At 38.5% G+C, this 15,091-nt stretch overlaps 1 protein-coding gene across 5 annotated transcripts in view; it reads right to left on the bottom strand.

The window, feature by feature from the left end:
- Galnt1 (polypeptide N-acetylgalactosaminyltransferase 1) overlaps positions 1 to 15,091 on the bottom strand; it is a 79,612-nt gene that overhangs the window by 30,865 nt on the left and 33,656 nt on the right. For 4 of the 5 annotated variants that reach the window (XM_036204681.1, XM_036204679.1, XM_036204683.1 and 1 more), the window contains 2 exons: positions 12,134 to 12,379; positions 9,701 to 9,875 (listed from right to left, as the gene is read on the bottom strand). In XM_036204681.1, the coding sequence (XP_036060574.1) occupies positions 9,701 to 9,875; positions 12,134 to 12,272 (314 nt within the window). In that variant the 5' untranslated portion in view covers positions 12,273 to 12,379. Of the gene's footprint in view, positions 1 to 9,700; positions 9,876 to 12,133; positions 12,380 to 13,168; positions 13,192 to 15,091 lie in introns of all 5 variants that reach the window. The other variant, XM_036204682.1, reaches the window with a different exon arrangement.

Raw genomic sequence — 15,091 nt, 5'->3', positions numbered from 1 at the left:
GTAGGATCAACTGAGATTCGCCTTACAAGCAGCAGCAGCACAGCCCTGGAGACCAGGAATCCAACTTCATTGGTTCACTTCCTAAGTACACTTGAGACAGACAGGCCATGTGGTCAAGGTCTGATTCTGACAACTATTTAAGTATATGTTTACACAGACTGCTACACTTAGCACTCAATAAACGGTAGCATTATTACTTCTTAAACATCAAGAGTGAAGTACACAGCATAAATTTGGCCTCTGACTAACTTGGGATTTGTTTTAGGGCTCCTTTCTTAAGATCACACATTATAAAAATTATTCACTGATTCTACTTCCATTTAACCATTCTTAACACTGGGCCAATGCCATTCTTTCTTTCAGGAAAAAATGATCTTGGCAGCTCATAAAACAGTAAAATTTGCAGGCAGACACAGGATGATCCAGAGCAGTTAAGTTATACCCTAGAAACAAGGGATTTTAGGGTTTAAAAGTGTGGTGAGCAAGTCACAGGCTAGGGACACTATCTTCCCATTTAGGGAGCTGCTCTCAAAAGCAGATGCTGCTCAGCTCCAGTGTAGGATGAATTAATGCTAGTCTGTGTTTCTGACTTGGCATTTCATTGTAAATCTTCTTGAAAGTCGGGTTCTCTCAAGAATCCCAGTGAACATAGAGCTCATTCTTGGATCAGAAGGGCCCCCTGGATCCTTGGTGCTGGGAAATATCACAGCACTGGATAAATCCTCACAATCACCCTTGTTAACCTCCTTGTTTTACAGATAAGGATTCTGGGATACAGAGAGTCTAAGAATCACAAGCTAGTAAATGGCAGAGCCAGACTGGAACTATGTCACTATCAAGGTATTATATACAAGTTGGTCCAGAAGACCAAACTGGAGTTAATGCAAGCAACTCTGAGAAATGTTCAACACTTAAGTAAAATATGAATGCTCAGATCAAAACTATATTACATGGGTATGAACAAGCATGTAAATAAGTAAAAGTAAATCCACACCTTGACCATTATATAATGCCATAAGCTACACCGAATGAATAAAAACAAAACATACTGCTCCAACGCAGTAACTGCAAGCTGAAATTTGTATCTGTTCAAACTGTGCCCATTAGCAAAACAGGAAAGGAAGGACCAAAATGAAAAAAAAAAAAATATATTAAACAACTAGAGTAAGTAAAATTCAATGAAAACTTAGCTCAATCCAACTTTGTCTTAGTCATGCATCTATGCTTGGGTTGTTCTATGTGGTTCACAAAAACCCAACCAGGCTGGATGGTCTCATTTTAAACTGACTACAATCCTCATGTGGGCTCTCCCCACATGCTAGCAGCATTACACTTTCCTGACCACTCCTTCACTCTTGCCCTCCTCATTTATAACTTTGTTCCCAATTTTACAAAAGAAATAAAAGCTACCAGAAGTAAACTTTCATAATGCTACCAACACACATACACACCATCCTGTAAGTATCAGGACTACAAAATCATGCTTTTCCTCTACAGGGCTTGAATGATCTGTTCTTGTCTATAAACCTTCTCACCTATTGATGTCCAAAGCCTTTGCTTTTAACACCCCTTTTAAAAATCTCCCTCTTATGGGTCATTTCCATCAACACACACACATCACTCTATCCTATGCCCTCCTGTCTCCCCTCACCTCACTATAGCTGCCTTATCACAGACGCATTGCTGCTATAGAGTGTTTCCCCTCCCACTCATTCCCAAATTGATTGTATCACAAAATACAGCAAATACAGAGCACACAAAACAAATGTGTTGGGCTCAATTCCCTGAACTGAAAAACAAAACAAAACAAACCCCCAAGATATGAGCTGAATGAGCTAGTATAGAGCAAATGACCATGTAACTACTATCATTAAGTGAGAAGAAAACACTGCCCTATCCTTACAAACTACCCTATTGCTATCATCCTCATTTGTCCTTAAAGGGAAAACTCCAGTGGTTCTGAGAGTTTTACTTGGTCTGTTTTGACTCCTCACAAACAATATTCTATACATATATTATGGGATTATTTTGATATTTATTACATTGGCAAGATTCATCCTTGGAATGACATGTAGCTTTTGTTCATTTCTACTACTACTAAACGTATACTATTCTATTCTCACTATGTAGCCTGACTGGCCTGGAACTCAGTATGTAGACCAGACTGACCTTGAATGAACAGAAATCCTTCTGCCTCTGCTTTTCAAGTGCTGTGAATAAAGGAAAGCACCACCATGCCAGACCCTCTACTCTACTAATAGAAGTGCAGACATTTTAAATTTTGGAGCCAGTACCGACTTACTGCTATGAACACTTTGTCTTTGTCCCCTGTTGCATGCATACATACATTTCTAACATAGCCAAGCAAGAAACTGCTGGCCATAAAGGATATAAATGTTGATTTTAGCATGTACCTGTTGTGGATGTTCCTTTACATTGTATTAAGATGTGTGACTGTTATTGATTTAATAAAGTTTAAATGGTCAATAGCCAGGCAGAAGGTGTGGGCAGGACTTCTGGAGAGAGAGAGCTCTGGGAAGAAGAAAGGCAGAGTAACCAGCGAGACATAGAATAACCAGGATGGACATAATGGAGATGAGGTAATGAGCAAATGGAAGAACATAGATTAAAAATATGGGTTAATTTAAGTTATAAGAGATAGGTAGAAACAAGCCTAAGCTAAGGCCAAGCTTTCATAATTAATAATAAGTCTTCAGGCCATTTTTAGGGAGCTGGGAGCCCAAAAAGAAAAGTCTATCTACAAATGACCCAACATGGGGGCTCAAAAATATCCAAACATAGGGCCTGAGGAAGCAAAAAAGAGTTCTGGACGAGGAGCTGGATATACCTTCCTAGTCCTGCAATCTCTCAAGCAGGCTGGTGCTAGGTGGCATACAGAGTCATGGCTGCCAGCTCCTGCCTGCTGGCTGGAGACATCCTCTCAACTGTACTGTGCACTAAGCTAAGCCACTGGCAGTTGACATAACAGCTTAAGACTTGTCTCACATGATCAGAGATGTTGCAGATGCTCAGTAAAGATAGATTCAAAAGAAAAAACAAAAAACAAACCTAAGTAGGTTACAGTGTATTTAAAATATGTGTGTAGGCTTAAGAGAAGAAAATGGGCCAGGAGGTGGTGGTGCACGCCTTTAATCCTAGCACTCGGAAGGCAGAGGCAGGCTGATCTCTCTGAGTTCGAGGCCAGCTTGGTTTACACAGTGAGTTCCAGGACAGGCTCTAAAGCTAGACAGAGAAACCTTGTCAAGAGAGAGAGAGAGAGAGAGAGAGAGAGAGAGAAGAGAGAGAGAGAGAGGGAGTGGGAGAGGGAGTGGAAGGGAGGGAGGAAAATGGGTATAGACAGTCAGAGAAAAAAAGCATAAATAATAAGATCATCTTTAAAGAGAGAATAAAATAATATAAAAGGGATAAGCAATGTAAAGATGGAAAATATGCAGAAGTCTAGATCCTATAAGGTATTGTGTTAATTTTGAATTTTTTTAATGCTAATGAACAGAGAATGGAGACATTGGATTGTGGAACAGACTACTGAATTAAACCAGCCTAGATACTTTAGGAATACCTTAACTTTAAAATGGAAGTCAGAAGATGTATTGCTTTGGGGAAGAGGCTATGCTTTTGTTTCCATAAAAAATTTAAAGGTGGTGGATTCATTCAAGATTGTTGACAGAGATCAGATTTGATTGGGGAGACCCCCTGAAAATACAGGCCACAAAATAAAGAAATAAAACAAAATAACAACAATAACAATAAAAAAAACATAAGAGAAGTGACATTTTACCTGCTCAAGCATAAAACAAACAAAAAAAATCATCTTCAGCTGACTTGTGCAGACTACATATTCCGTACTTGTATTAATACGGATATGTATGTTACCTTTGAAAGTTTGTGTTTCAAAGCAAAGGGACCAGACACCAATGAAAACAGGTGGCCCAGGTGATCCAGCCTCTCAGAGTGCCTCTGTTGCAGTTTGCTCAGAGTTCTGTTTCCAGAACAGCTGCAAGGCTGCTGGCTGAGAGGGTCCAGCCTCACAGACCACTCCAGCCAGGACTTCAGACAAGCCCTGCACTTTCCCATCGCACAGACTGGACAGCAAATGCTATGGCTAGTCTTCCCAGGACTCGACCATTATCTCCATTTTCTCAGGGTCCCTAAGATGCTGTTGGCCACAGACAACAGGAAGCACTCTAGAGAACATGATGTCTACATTCCCAAGAGATGGAGTAGGCCGTTTTTGGTCATTCAGTGGGTTATGAATGTTCTTCATCATTTGAGGGATTAGTTACAAGTTGTTATTGGTAATGGTCAGGAAAAAAAATTAAACAAAGAAGATTAGATTCAGGGATCTCATTCAGAAAAGAAAAAGGGAGGATATAGAAATGACAGGATAAAAGAGTAGACTACTGACTCTACTTACATACTAAAAGAGCAACTACTAGTCTCAAATATTTCACATTGGTATTGATCTTTGTATATTAATACAAAATTAAGGTCATTTTTGTTATACATACTGTATATATGTTTCTACTCTTGTTTCAGGCATTGTACCTATTCAACTCATTTAAAAATGTAGTCCTTGATAGCTATTATTACAAACTATATAAGATAATTAAGTAATACAGGTTAGTAGTCACCTATAATAATGAAATTTGTGGTCATGTTATTTATGTTTTCAAAGTTAAACAGATATATTTAAATATACAGGTGGTCCTCAAATATTTCAGAGACCTACAGATTATGGCATTTAAAATGTTTTAATAACATATGGCTTTTCATGACAGTAAAAGGACATCTGCTCCTGGCAACACCAATCTACTTCAAAAAACGGTGAGAGGCATCAAAGAACTTCCATATGGAGTTTGCTTTTATTGTGGCAAAGTTAGCCACTGGGCAAGGAACTGCCTTTGCCTCCACTACTGGCAATATGCTGTCCAAACTGGACAAGTACAACACACAAAAAAGTGAACCCTGAACTTTGTCAAGACAAGGTAGGACAGTCTTTCAAAATTCCTGCTTCACAGAAGTCTGTTAGATATTCTAGGCCTGTAGGCCAAAGATAGATACTCAAAAGTTGCAGAGGAACCTTGGGTGACTGTCCAGGCAGCCAGCTGTTTCTGTCATTTCTATAGTTTTGGAAGATGCTTGCTCTGTACTTCCTGTTTACTCAGGTAATTTTATATCCTGCTCAGGTTGCTGATGGGGTTGAAGACAAGATAGTTACAATTTTCCTTGTTACCAAATTCAGTAAAGAAACTCACATAAGAGATGTAAAGTTTATAAAGGTTGAGAGACATAAAAACTTTTGTTTATCTAAGAAAATGTTTTAAGGCCTAAAAGGATATTTTTAGGATGGTAATACAAGTTATGATAAAAAAAAAAATGGTACATTTGTTTATCTTCTTCTTGACAAAAATAGCCATTTGGGCAAGAAATTCTTCTTGCCAGGACTGCTTGACAAAATGTTGTATCAACTAGACATGCAGGACCCATAGAAAAGTAACCACTGGACTTTGCAAGGCAAAATGGTCCTTCAGGTTCCTGCTTCACAGAAGAAACTGCCAGACATTCTAAAGGACACAGAGAAAAGTGACTGAGAGACTCTAGCCCTATGGGCTAAAGATGGATGCCCCAATATTGCAGAGGAACTTTGGATGACTATCTAGACAGATAGCTGTCTCTGTCATTCTAGATTTTTTGGAAGTTGTTTACAATGTTCTTCCTGTTTACTTAGGTAATATTGTATCCTTCTGAGGTCTTTGATGTAGTTGAAGACTAGACAATTATAATTTTCCTTGGTTATGATAAAAGATAAATTACATATGAAACTTTAGACTCACAAATATAGGATAGAATATTTTCTTTAATTTTACAAAATACAAATAGACTAGATATTGTAACTGTAATTCTTGCCTGATATATATAATTTTACTAGGTTGAAGTTAAAACCTTCCTTTTGTTTAGACAGAAATGGGGAAGTGATGAGGGAATGTCTTCTGTATGCTATGAATATGAGTTGCTCTGATTGGTTGTTAAATAAAGCCATTTGGCTTATGGTAAGGCAGCTTAGAGGCAGGTGGGAAATCCAAACAGACAGGAAGAGAAAGGAGAGGCAGAGGAGACACTGATAGCCGCTGCCAGGAGAAGCAAGATGTAAAGATACTGGTAAGCCAAAAGCCACGTGACAAAGCATAGATTTATAGAAATGGGTAGCTAGCATGAAGCCTGTCATGGCCATAGTTTAAAAATAATACTAGCCTGTGTGTGTTTATTTGGGTCTGAGCGGCTGCGTGACCAGCAGGTGAGAGAGATTTGTCCTGACCGTGGGCCAAGTGGGACACAGGAAAACTTTCAACTACACTGCTTGGCTCAAATCTCTCATTTTTCTACTGGGTTATTTTTCTTATTGATATATAGGAACTATAGTTCTGGATTTGAGCACTTTACTAGTTATGAATGTCACAAATAATCTTAACAATAACTTGACTTAATTTATTTTTCTTCCACTGTCTTATTTAATGAACAGAAAAGTCTTTAAGAAGGTTGACTGTGCTGATCAATAGCAGAGCACTTGGCTTACCATGAATAAGTCCTGGGTTTGATCCCTTTCTAATCTATCAACTCCCCTTCCCCTTTTTGGTGTGTGCATGTTATGATCTGTCTAAGAAATCTTTCTCCAGTTTAAAGAGAATTATATCTAATAATTCATGGCTCTGTCTTTGTATTTATACTTGTAAGACATAGATTCCTGACTGTTCTGTATGCTGGAAACAAAGGTTCCTCTTTTGTCCTAATTACATGAGACTCACACAATGGCATTTGTTGCTTAAAGATCATCTTTTCAGGGCTACTGAGTGGCCTCTTAGTCATCAGTTAAGTGTTCATGTAGGAATGAGATCTCAGATAAACTCCCTATTTGTTCCACTCATCTGTCTTATTTTATATAAGAACGTCATAATATCTTGATTACTATAGCTGTTAAAGAAATCTTGAGAATTCTACAACAGCTGGCTCTTCCAGCTCTTTGTATTTTCAGAGACACAATGAACAAATAGCTAATCAAATTACAAACACCCACACATACGAGATTTGCTTTGTTTTGTTTTTCAAGACAGGGTTTCTCCAAATAGTTTTGGTGCCTGTCCTGGATCTCACTCTGTAGACCAGACTAGCCTCGAACTCACAGAGATCCACCTGGCTCTGCATCCCCAGTGCTGGGATTAAAGGAGTGTGCCACCACTGCCTGGCCATACACAAGATTATGATTGTGACTAGACTACATTAAATTAACAAATGAGAGAATCAAAATCTTTATAATACTTATCATGAACATAGGGTATTTTCTTCATTTATTTAGGCATTTAATTTCTCTCAATAGTACTTTAGAATTTTCTTCAAAGAGTCGGTCCCCCTCACATTTGATATGTTCTAATAATTCTGAAAAGATATTCTAAAAATATCTTCTAGCTTTTGCCTAGAAGTAACTAACATACACTAAAATCTTTTCCTTAGAAATATTGGGCCAGGCACAGTAGTACATGCTTTTAGTCCCAGCACTGGGAGGCAGACAGGTGGATCTATTTGAGTTCAAGGTCAGTCTGGTCTACAGAGTGAGTTCTAAGACAGCCAGGGTGACACAGAGAAACTCTGCCTCAAAAAACTAAAACAAAACAAAAAGAAATACTGACCTACACAACATCATCCTTACTAAACATTTACAGACTATAATGTTCTACCTATAATCCATTGGAGGTGGGAGGTTGAGAATAAGGTTTTGATAGGACTTATATATCCCAGGCTTTCCTCAAACTCACAATCCTCCAGCCTCTGTCTCCCGAGGATATACCACACCTGGCTTAAATAAAATCTTATAGTATCTTTCAAAACCTTAAAATTCTTCTGTATTGTCTTGCCTGGCCAAGACCTCCAGTATAACACTGAACAGAAGTAGTGACAATGGGCACCGTGCACATCCTGAGCTTTCAGAAACATTATTCAACATGGGTGCAAACTTTGCTTTAAGGAGTTTTCCTGTTGCTCTCTTTAGATACCCTACAGATCAGATTAAGGAAGTTCCTAAGGCTTATCTTGACAGCAACAAATTTTATCAAATATTTTCTGTTTAATGAAATAAAAGTATCAATATATCCCTTTTCTGTTACTGTGGTAACAGTATAAAATTGAATGTATAAAATTTACATATTGCTAGATTCAATTAACTTTTCATTTGTAAATCCATATATATGCTATCAGTGAGATTAGGCTGACATTCCTTGTTTATTATACCCTTATCTAATTTCCACACTGCAATCACACCGATTCCGTGATGCACACTGGTATGGTCTTTCTTTTTCTAATACAGGACTGCCTTTTTTCTTCCTTAGATGTACATAAAGTGACAAGGCTGTGTGTAAATGGAAGTTTGTTATTTGTTTATATATGTCTGTGTATAAAGGCCTTAAATAATTTATTGATTTAATAATTATACAGCTTTACAGTTTCTGCTTTTCTCTGGCATCAGTTATATTTTTGTAGGAACTGATAATGATTTAAATTTTCCATTTTGAAGTCTTTCTATATATCCCCATAACTCACTATATAGACCAGACTGGCCCTTGAACCCAGAAATATGCCTGCCTCCACCTCCCAAGTGCTGGGATTAAAGGCGTAAAAAGCTTTGATCTAAATTTTTAAATATGCTTATAATATCTATTTGTAAAGGCACATGGCATCAACATTCTTAAAGATTTTTACTTAAAGATTTATTTTTGTAATTGTAAAGTGTGTGTATGTGAGTGAGTGAGTGAGTGAGTGTGTGTGTGTGTGTGTGTGTGTGTGTGTAATGTGCATGTGAGTGCAGGTGCCCGAAGAGACCAGAAGAGGGAGTTAGAGCCCCCTGTAGCTCTGGAATTGTAAGTAGTTGTGAGCTGCTTGGAGTCAAATTTGGGTCCTCTGAAGAACAGAGCCCGCTTTTAACTCCTGAGCTACATCTCTCCAGCTCCTTTTTAAAGAATTGTTATGCATGCAATTTGGTGCTGTTGTCTACAGGCACAGTGATGTGCAGCATAGGTCTATAATCTCCTGCCTTCTGTAATGGAGAAGGTATATCTTCTATGTTTACAAGGGGCAAAACACTAGTTGTCCCTGCAGGTGGAAGAAGATACTGGAAAGGAAAATAAAGGGAATTTTCAGGGGTCTTATCTTGGTTTGGATGATGCTACACAGCTATGTACTTCACACATATAAACTCAGTAAGCTAAACATGTATGACTATGCACCTCACTGCTTCAAGTTATATACACCTAAATCTTTTTGTAAAAGGTTGAGCATAGGACTATTTTTGTAAATGTTTAGAATCCCTTACTAATCTGTTGAGAGAAATAATCATTTTCCTACTTCCTGAGTCAGTAGAGCATAATATCTTGAAATGTGGGTTTGGGGGATTTAGCTCAGTGGTAGAGCGCTTGCCTAGCAAGTGCAAGGCCCTGGGTTTGATCCTCAGCTCCGGCAAAAAAACAAAAACAAAAACAAAAAAACCTGAAATGTTACTTTATCAGCATTTAACTTAGACTTCAAGTATAGTTAAACAGTAACTGACAGAAAGCAAGCACTAAGGCAAAGCATTTCTTGGGGATATAGACAAACCTTCCATTCAAATGTGGTCAGGACCACACTATGTACTTACCCCTCTAACCTCACATCTGGTAAAGATCTGTTGAGTGCAATCATCTCACTTGCCATTAAATTGAACTGATTGATTTTAAACATCTCTTTCATCTTTTCTTGATCCTCTTTAGGAATGACGACTGGTTTCCCCATTTCTCCGGGACCTTCATGAGGCTTTTGCACTGGCTCTAGAACTAAAAAGAAAGCCTTAACTGGTACCAATTTCATAACACTTACCTTTTGTATAACAACATTCAAGTGAAACTGTGCTCTCAACATCAGAGCCTCTTCTGGGCCCTCCCAGTCTATTCATACCTCCAAGGGGCTATGCAGTTTGCCCACTGTGAGGATGTGACACAGACCACTCAACCTTATTCCACTCATTCAGAGTGTTCAATGGCTTTTCAGAGAGTCAGCTTCAACTTTTCTCTCTTCCAAACTTTCAAGAGAAACTCCAACTCGTTCTTGCTATCCCTGTCTCTCTTCTAGTCCCTTCTCTTCTAGCAACACAACCACTTACTCATTCAAAAGTCACAATCTGGTTACATGACTTAACATCTTGTTTGAAATCCTTTGAAGGCACGGCACTGCCTGCAGATGAGCCAAAATCTTCATCATGGCACAGGATCCTCCTTCAGCCTAACAAATACCAACACTTCAGACACCATGCTCAGCTTTGACAAGTTTCTTAAAGGGAGAAATTCGTTTTAGATGTATTCACTTTATTTTATGTGCATGAGTGCTTTGCATGAACATTATGTATCCAATCCCCTGGAACTGGAGTTACAGATAGTTGTGAGCCACTATGTGGGTACAAGGAACTGAATCCAGTTCCTCTGCAAGAGCAGCCAGTGTGCCCTTAACCACTGAGCAACCTCTCCAGCCTCTCTTTTTCTGTTTTTGTCCAGCACCTCTCAGAGCTTTAAACACATTTTCCAAGTGAATTTCCATGTGCTCCAGACTCTCTATTCTCTTTTCTTTTTCTTTATTCTGCATTCCATACAGAACACCATAAGCCCCCACTCTAAATGACAATACACTAAAGCAGGGTGAAGGAAAGGCCAGCCTCTATTTAGGAAAAGAACACCATGTTTCTTACCAGTGAGAGCTTAACACTTGCCCTTTGATTAAAGTCAGCAGGATGTCCAGCTCTATCAAGTTAGGAAGGCAGGGTTTTGTCACTCAGCAATGTTATAAAACAGCAGTATTTCATGAATCTATAAGTAGATTGATGGGGCTAACCTAGGTATTACTAACATCCTATTGTAGCAACGAAGCAGAACTGGTTATAAAAATCCACCTACAAAGATTATGAGTAAGCAGGCAGTTACTAACATAAATAACTTTAGATCACAAATTTTGGGGGGTGGTCTTCCCCCTTATTAAAAATTAAATAGTCAAAAAGATTTTGTACTGAAAGAACAACCACATGTCATTTCCACAAAGAGTAAAACTGCCAAGCCAGGCATGTTGGTGCACGCCTTTAATCCTAGCACTTGGGAGGCAGAAGCAGGTGGACCTGAGTCTGAGGCCAGCCTGGTCTACAGAGAGAGTTCCAGGACAGCCGAGGCTACACAGACAAAAACCTGTCTCAAAAAACAAAACAAAACAAAACACAAAAGCCCAAACAAACAAACAAACAAACAAAACAAAACACAAAAGCCCAAACAAACAAACAAACAAAACCCCAAACCTGAATTTTCCATGTTCCCTGCCAAAATATCAGCATTACCTATCCAGGTCCTTTATGTTTTCTTTGCTTCCCATAATACTGCAATGATTTCACTGTAGGTTATTCTATAGCTTAATCTTTGAAAGTGCTAATTGGAGCTATGTCTATAATTTGAGCAAGAAGAACTCCACAGTCTCAAGTACCTTTAAAGACTTCCCCTAGAGCAGTGGTTCTCAACCTGTGGGCCGCAACCTTTTTTTTTTGGTGGGGGGCAGGGTGGGGGTGGAGGTGGGGGGGAAATGACCCTTTCACAGGGGTCACGTAAGATCATTGGAAAACACAGATACTATGATTTGTAACAGTAGGAAAATTACAGTTATGAAGTAGCAACAAAAGTCATTTTATGGCTGGGGGTCACCACAACATGAGAGCTGTATTAAAGGACCACAGCCTTAGGAAGGTTGAGAAGCAGTGCCCTAGGAAATGAGACAACCAAGCAGGAGACTAGATACCTGACAACAAAGCTTTAATGTTCCACTTTGCATAACGGCATTAGACTAATCTTTAGTACAATTTTGATTATGAGATTCCCTATGTCATTTGGTAATGCAATTGTAGAAAATTAACAATGTTTAATATTATCTACTAAAACTAAACTAAACAATTCCATGACACTTTGAATCTCAGCTATAAACAGAAAATACAGAATGGAATTTTATTAGCCCTATCAATAGAAAGGAACACTATACTTGAGGAAACAGCTGTGTAGAAGGCACTCACCATCCCCCGCAGGAAGTCCTCTCTCCTTCTTCTCGTCACACTTGTTACACTCACTGAAGTAGAGCAGCAGGAACATATCCAAGAGTACCCAAACCAAGGAGGTGGCCAGAACCACCTTGCAATATGCAAATTTTCTCATGGCACTTTAAGTCAAATGTAAAATTTCAAAATATATATATATATATAAATATACAAATATCATGAAAATTATTCCAATCTGGTTTCATCAGAAATCATGGTCATAACCTATAAAGAGAAAAAGAAAAAAAAAAAAAGACTGTCTTAAATTCAATACCTAGGAAATAGACTATATGATTAACATTATAAATACTAAGAGATATGGACTTATTTCATTAATAAGAAATTACATTATTATATAAGTAACACTGATAAAGCAATTTCAATAGGAAAATGAGCAAAGGATATAAACAGGCCTTTACAAAAGAGAAATCTAGCCAGGCAGTGGTGGCGCACACCTTTGATCCCAGCACTCGGGAGGTAGAGCCAGGTGGATCTCTGTGAGTTCGAGGCCAGCCTGGTCTACAGAGTGAGTTCCAGGACAGCCTCCAAAGCTACAGAGAAACCCAGTCTTGAAAAAAACAAAAACAAAACAAACAAACCAAAAAAGAGAGAGAAATCTAAACAGTCAAAAACTGTAAATGTGTGTTTATTTTCCTGTAACTAGATATGTAAATGAAAACAGCTACTATCTCAGTCTCGTCAAAACCTGCATCTTCTTCACCCCTTCTGTTCAACCTGCATCTTCACCCCTTCTGTTCAACCTGCATCTTCACCCCTTCTGTTCAACCTGCATCTTCACCCCTTCTGTTCAACCTGCATCTTCACCCCTTCTGTTCAACCGCTCTACTGACTTCTAAGGCAAGAGCCAAACTTAATTAGCACAAGATCTTCAGCCACCAGTGACCTCAGTCTGACCAGCCAGTTCTCGCTACAGTCTGCACTGTAGTTTTTTACACTATGTCCCGTCCTTCCTCCCCCACCAAATCCTATGTAGAAAGTTCAGTCCATACTCACCCAGAAAACACTGACAGCACACCCTGCAGGGGAGAGAAGGAATCTAAGTTCTAAGGCCTCGTCTTAGCTCTGATGTTGCTAATTTTCAGTTTCTATTTCCTACTCTTCTACATTCCATAACACTCTTATATCATTAGAAAGTGATGGGAAGATCTCATCCACAACTCCGATTAATCATTTGGGACACTCTAATTAAAATTGTTTCTAACAAGTAAAAACGTTCATCTTGAAGAGCTCTTGAGCAGCCTGAGAAGCATGTCACTGAGTAGCTAACACAAAGGCTCAAAGGCCTGTGTCACTGCTGACTGAGAGAGAAACAGACCAAATGTATTCCATCAAGTAAACAGAGGAAAAACCTTGTATATGTGCCCCATGCTGAAAGCCATGTAAAAAGATGCCTTGAAGAAGCAGGCAGAAAGGCCATGTACCAGCTTCACATAGGGTGGTCAGCAAAGATGGATTATCTGAACAATTCAGGACAGGTGAGTTCATCTATGAATTACTTAGAGTAGTTCTTTACAAGGTTGTTAGACAACAGTCAGAAAATCACCTGAAAAAGGTACTAAATGATACTTGTAGGCACAAGGAATTACTGTTTCTGCTCACATCACCAGGGACTTTGATCTCCAACATATGTCCTTTCATCAGAATAGCATTCTCTGACTGCAAAGGTGAAAGTAAACAAGGGCACTACTGACTTTTTCTGCCTCGAAATTACACCTATTCAATGAGACATTTGAGTGTGACATGCAGTGAATAGTTACTAATAACTATGGGAAAACATGAAAGGGTTACAGGACACAATGGCTCTCACCACAAAAGCTAGGCACATGCATTATATTTGAGCCATTTCACATGGAAGACTGCTTGGCAAAAAGTGACTGCTAATGGAGAGGGTTTAAAAGCAAACAACAGGATCTCATTAGGTCAAGAGGACCTAAAACTCCCAGGCAGCCAAGGGTGGCCTTAAACCTCTGCTCCTCTTACCTCTAACAGTGCTGGGATTATAGGTGTGCGCCACAATAGCAGATTTATGTGGAGCTAGGAATCAAACACAGGATCTCATGTATTCTAATGTATCCTAGACAAGCCTTTTATCAAGTAAGCTACATCCCCAGACCCATTCTTTAAAATCTATAACCATTTCCCAAACATACATTACTGTCACTTCATTTATATCTAAGAACAAGTCTTTTCCCATTCAGACATCTAAGGAGAAGGGAAAACATGTCTACAAAAAAACCTGTGTGCAAATTTCTTTTTAGTATCTTTGAGCATCCTTTATACAAAATACTTGGAACAAGAACTGCTCCAGATTTTGGAGTTTTTCAGATTTTGCAATATTTGCATAGACTTAATTTGTTGAGCTCCACAATCCAAAATTCTGAAATGTTCTAAAATCTAAAACATTTAAAGTATTTTATCTGCATTCCATGTCCCAGATTTGAGAACATTTTAGATTTCTAACTAAGAATGTGCACACAAGCTATACATACATACATAAATACATACATACATATAGTATATATAGTGAAACACCACTCAGTATTTAAAAATCACTGTTGTGATCACTGAAGTATTTCTCCAAGTTACTGTCCCAAGTTTAGAGGTCAGGAGAACAAACATAACTTGGAATACCGGCTGAAACTCTTAACAGAGCTTACTGGCTCATATGTCTATTTGGGGCATGAAATGTTAAGTATAAGTGACTAAAGGTGATAAACTGATTTGGCTTCTAACAGTTCTATAAAATTTATAAAATGATATATGCTAAATATAAAGAATTCTTCAAAAATTCTAAGACCGCCATAAACTACTGTCCCAATTAAATTGCACTATTAATGGCTAAATATCATTTTAGTCATTCCAGGACAGACACGCCATAATTTAACAAAGGTTTCTATTATTTTGAGCACTATGTGG

The sequence above is a fragment of the Onychomys torridus genome, chromosome 13 (assembly GCF_903995425.1).
Source record: "Onychomys torridus chromosome 13, mOncTor1.1, whole genome shotgun sequence".
NCBI classification, from domain to species: Eukaryota; Metazoa; Chordata; class Mammalia; order Rodentia; family Cricetidae; genus Onychomys; species Onychomys torridus.
Note: the sequence above shows the minus strand (reverse complement) of the source record. Positions and strands in the feature narration are given on the sequence as shown.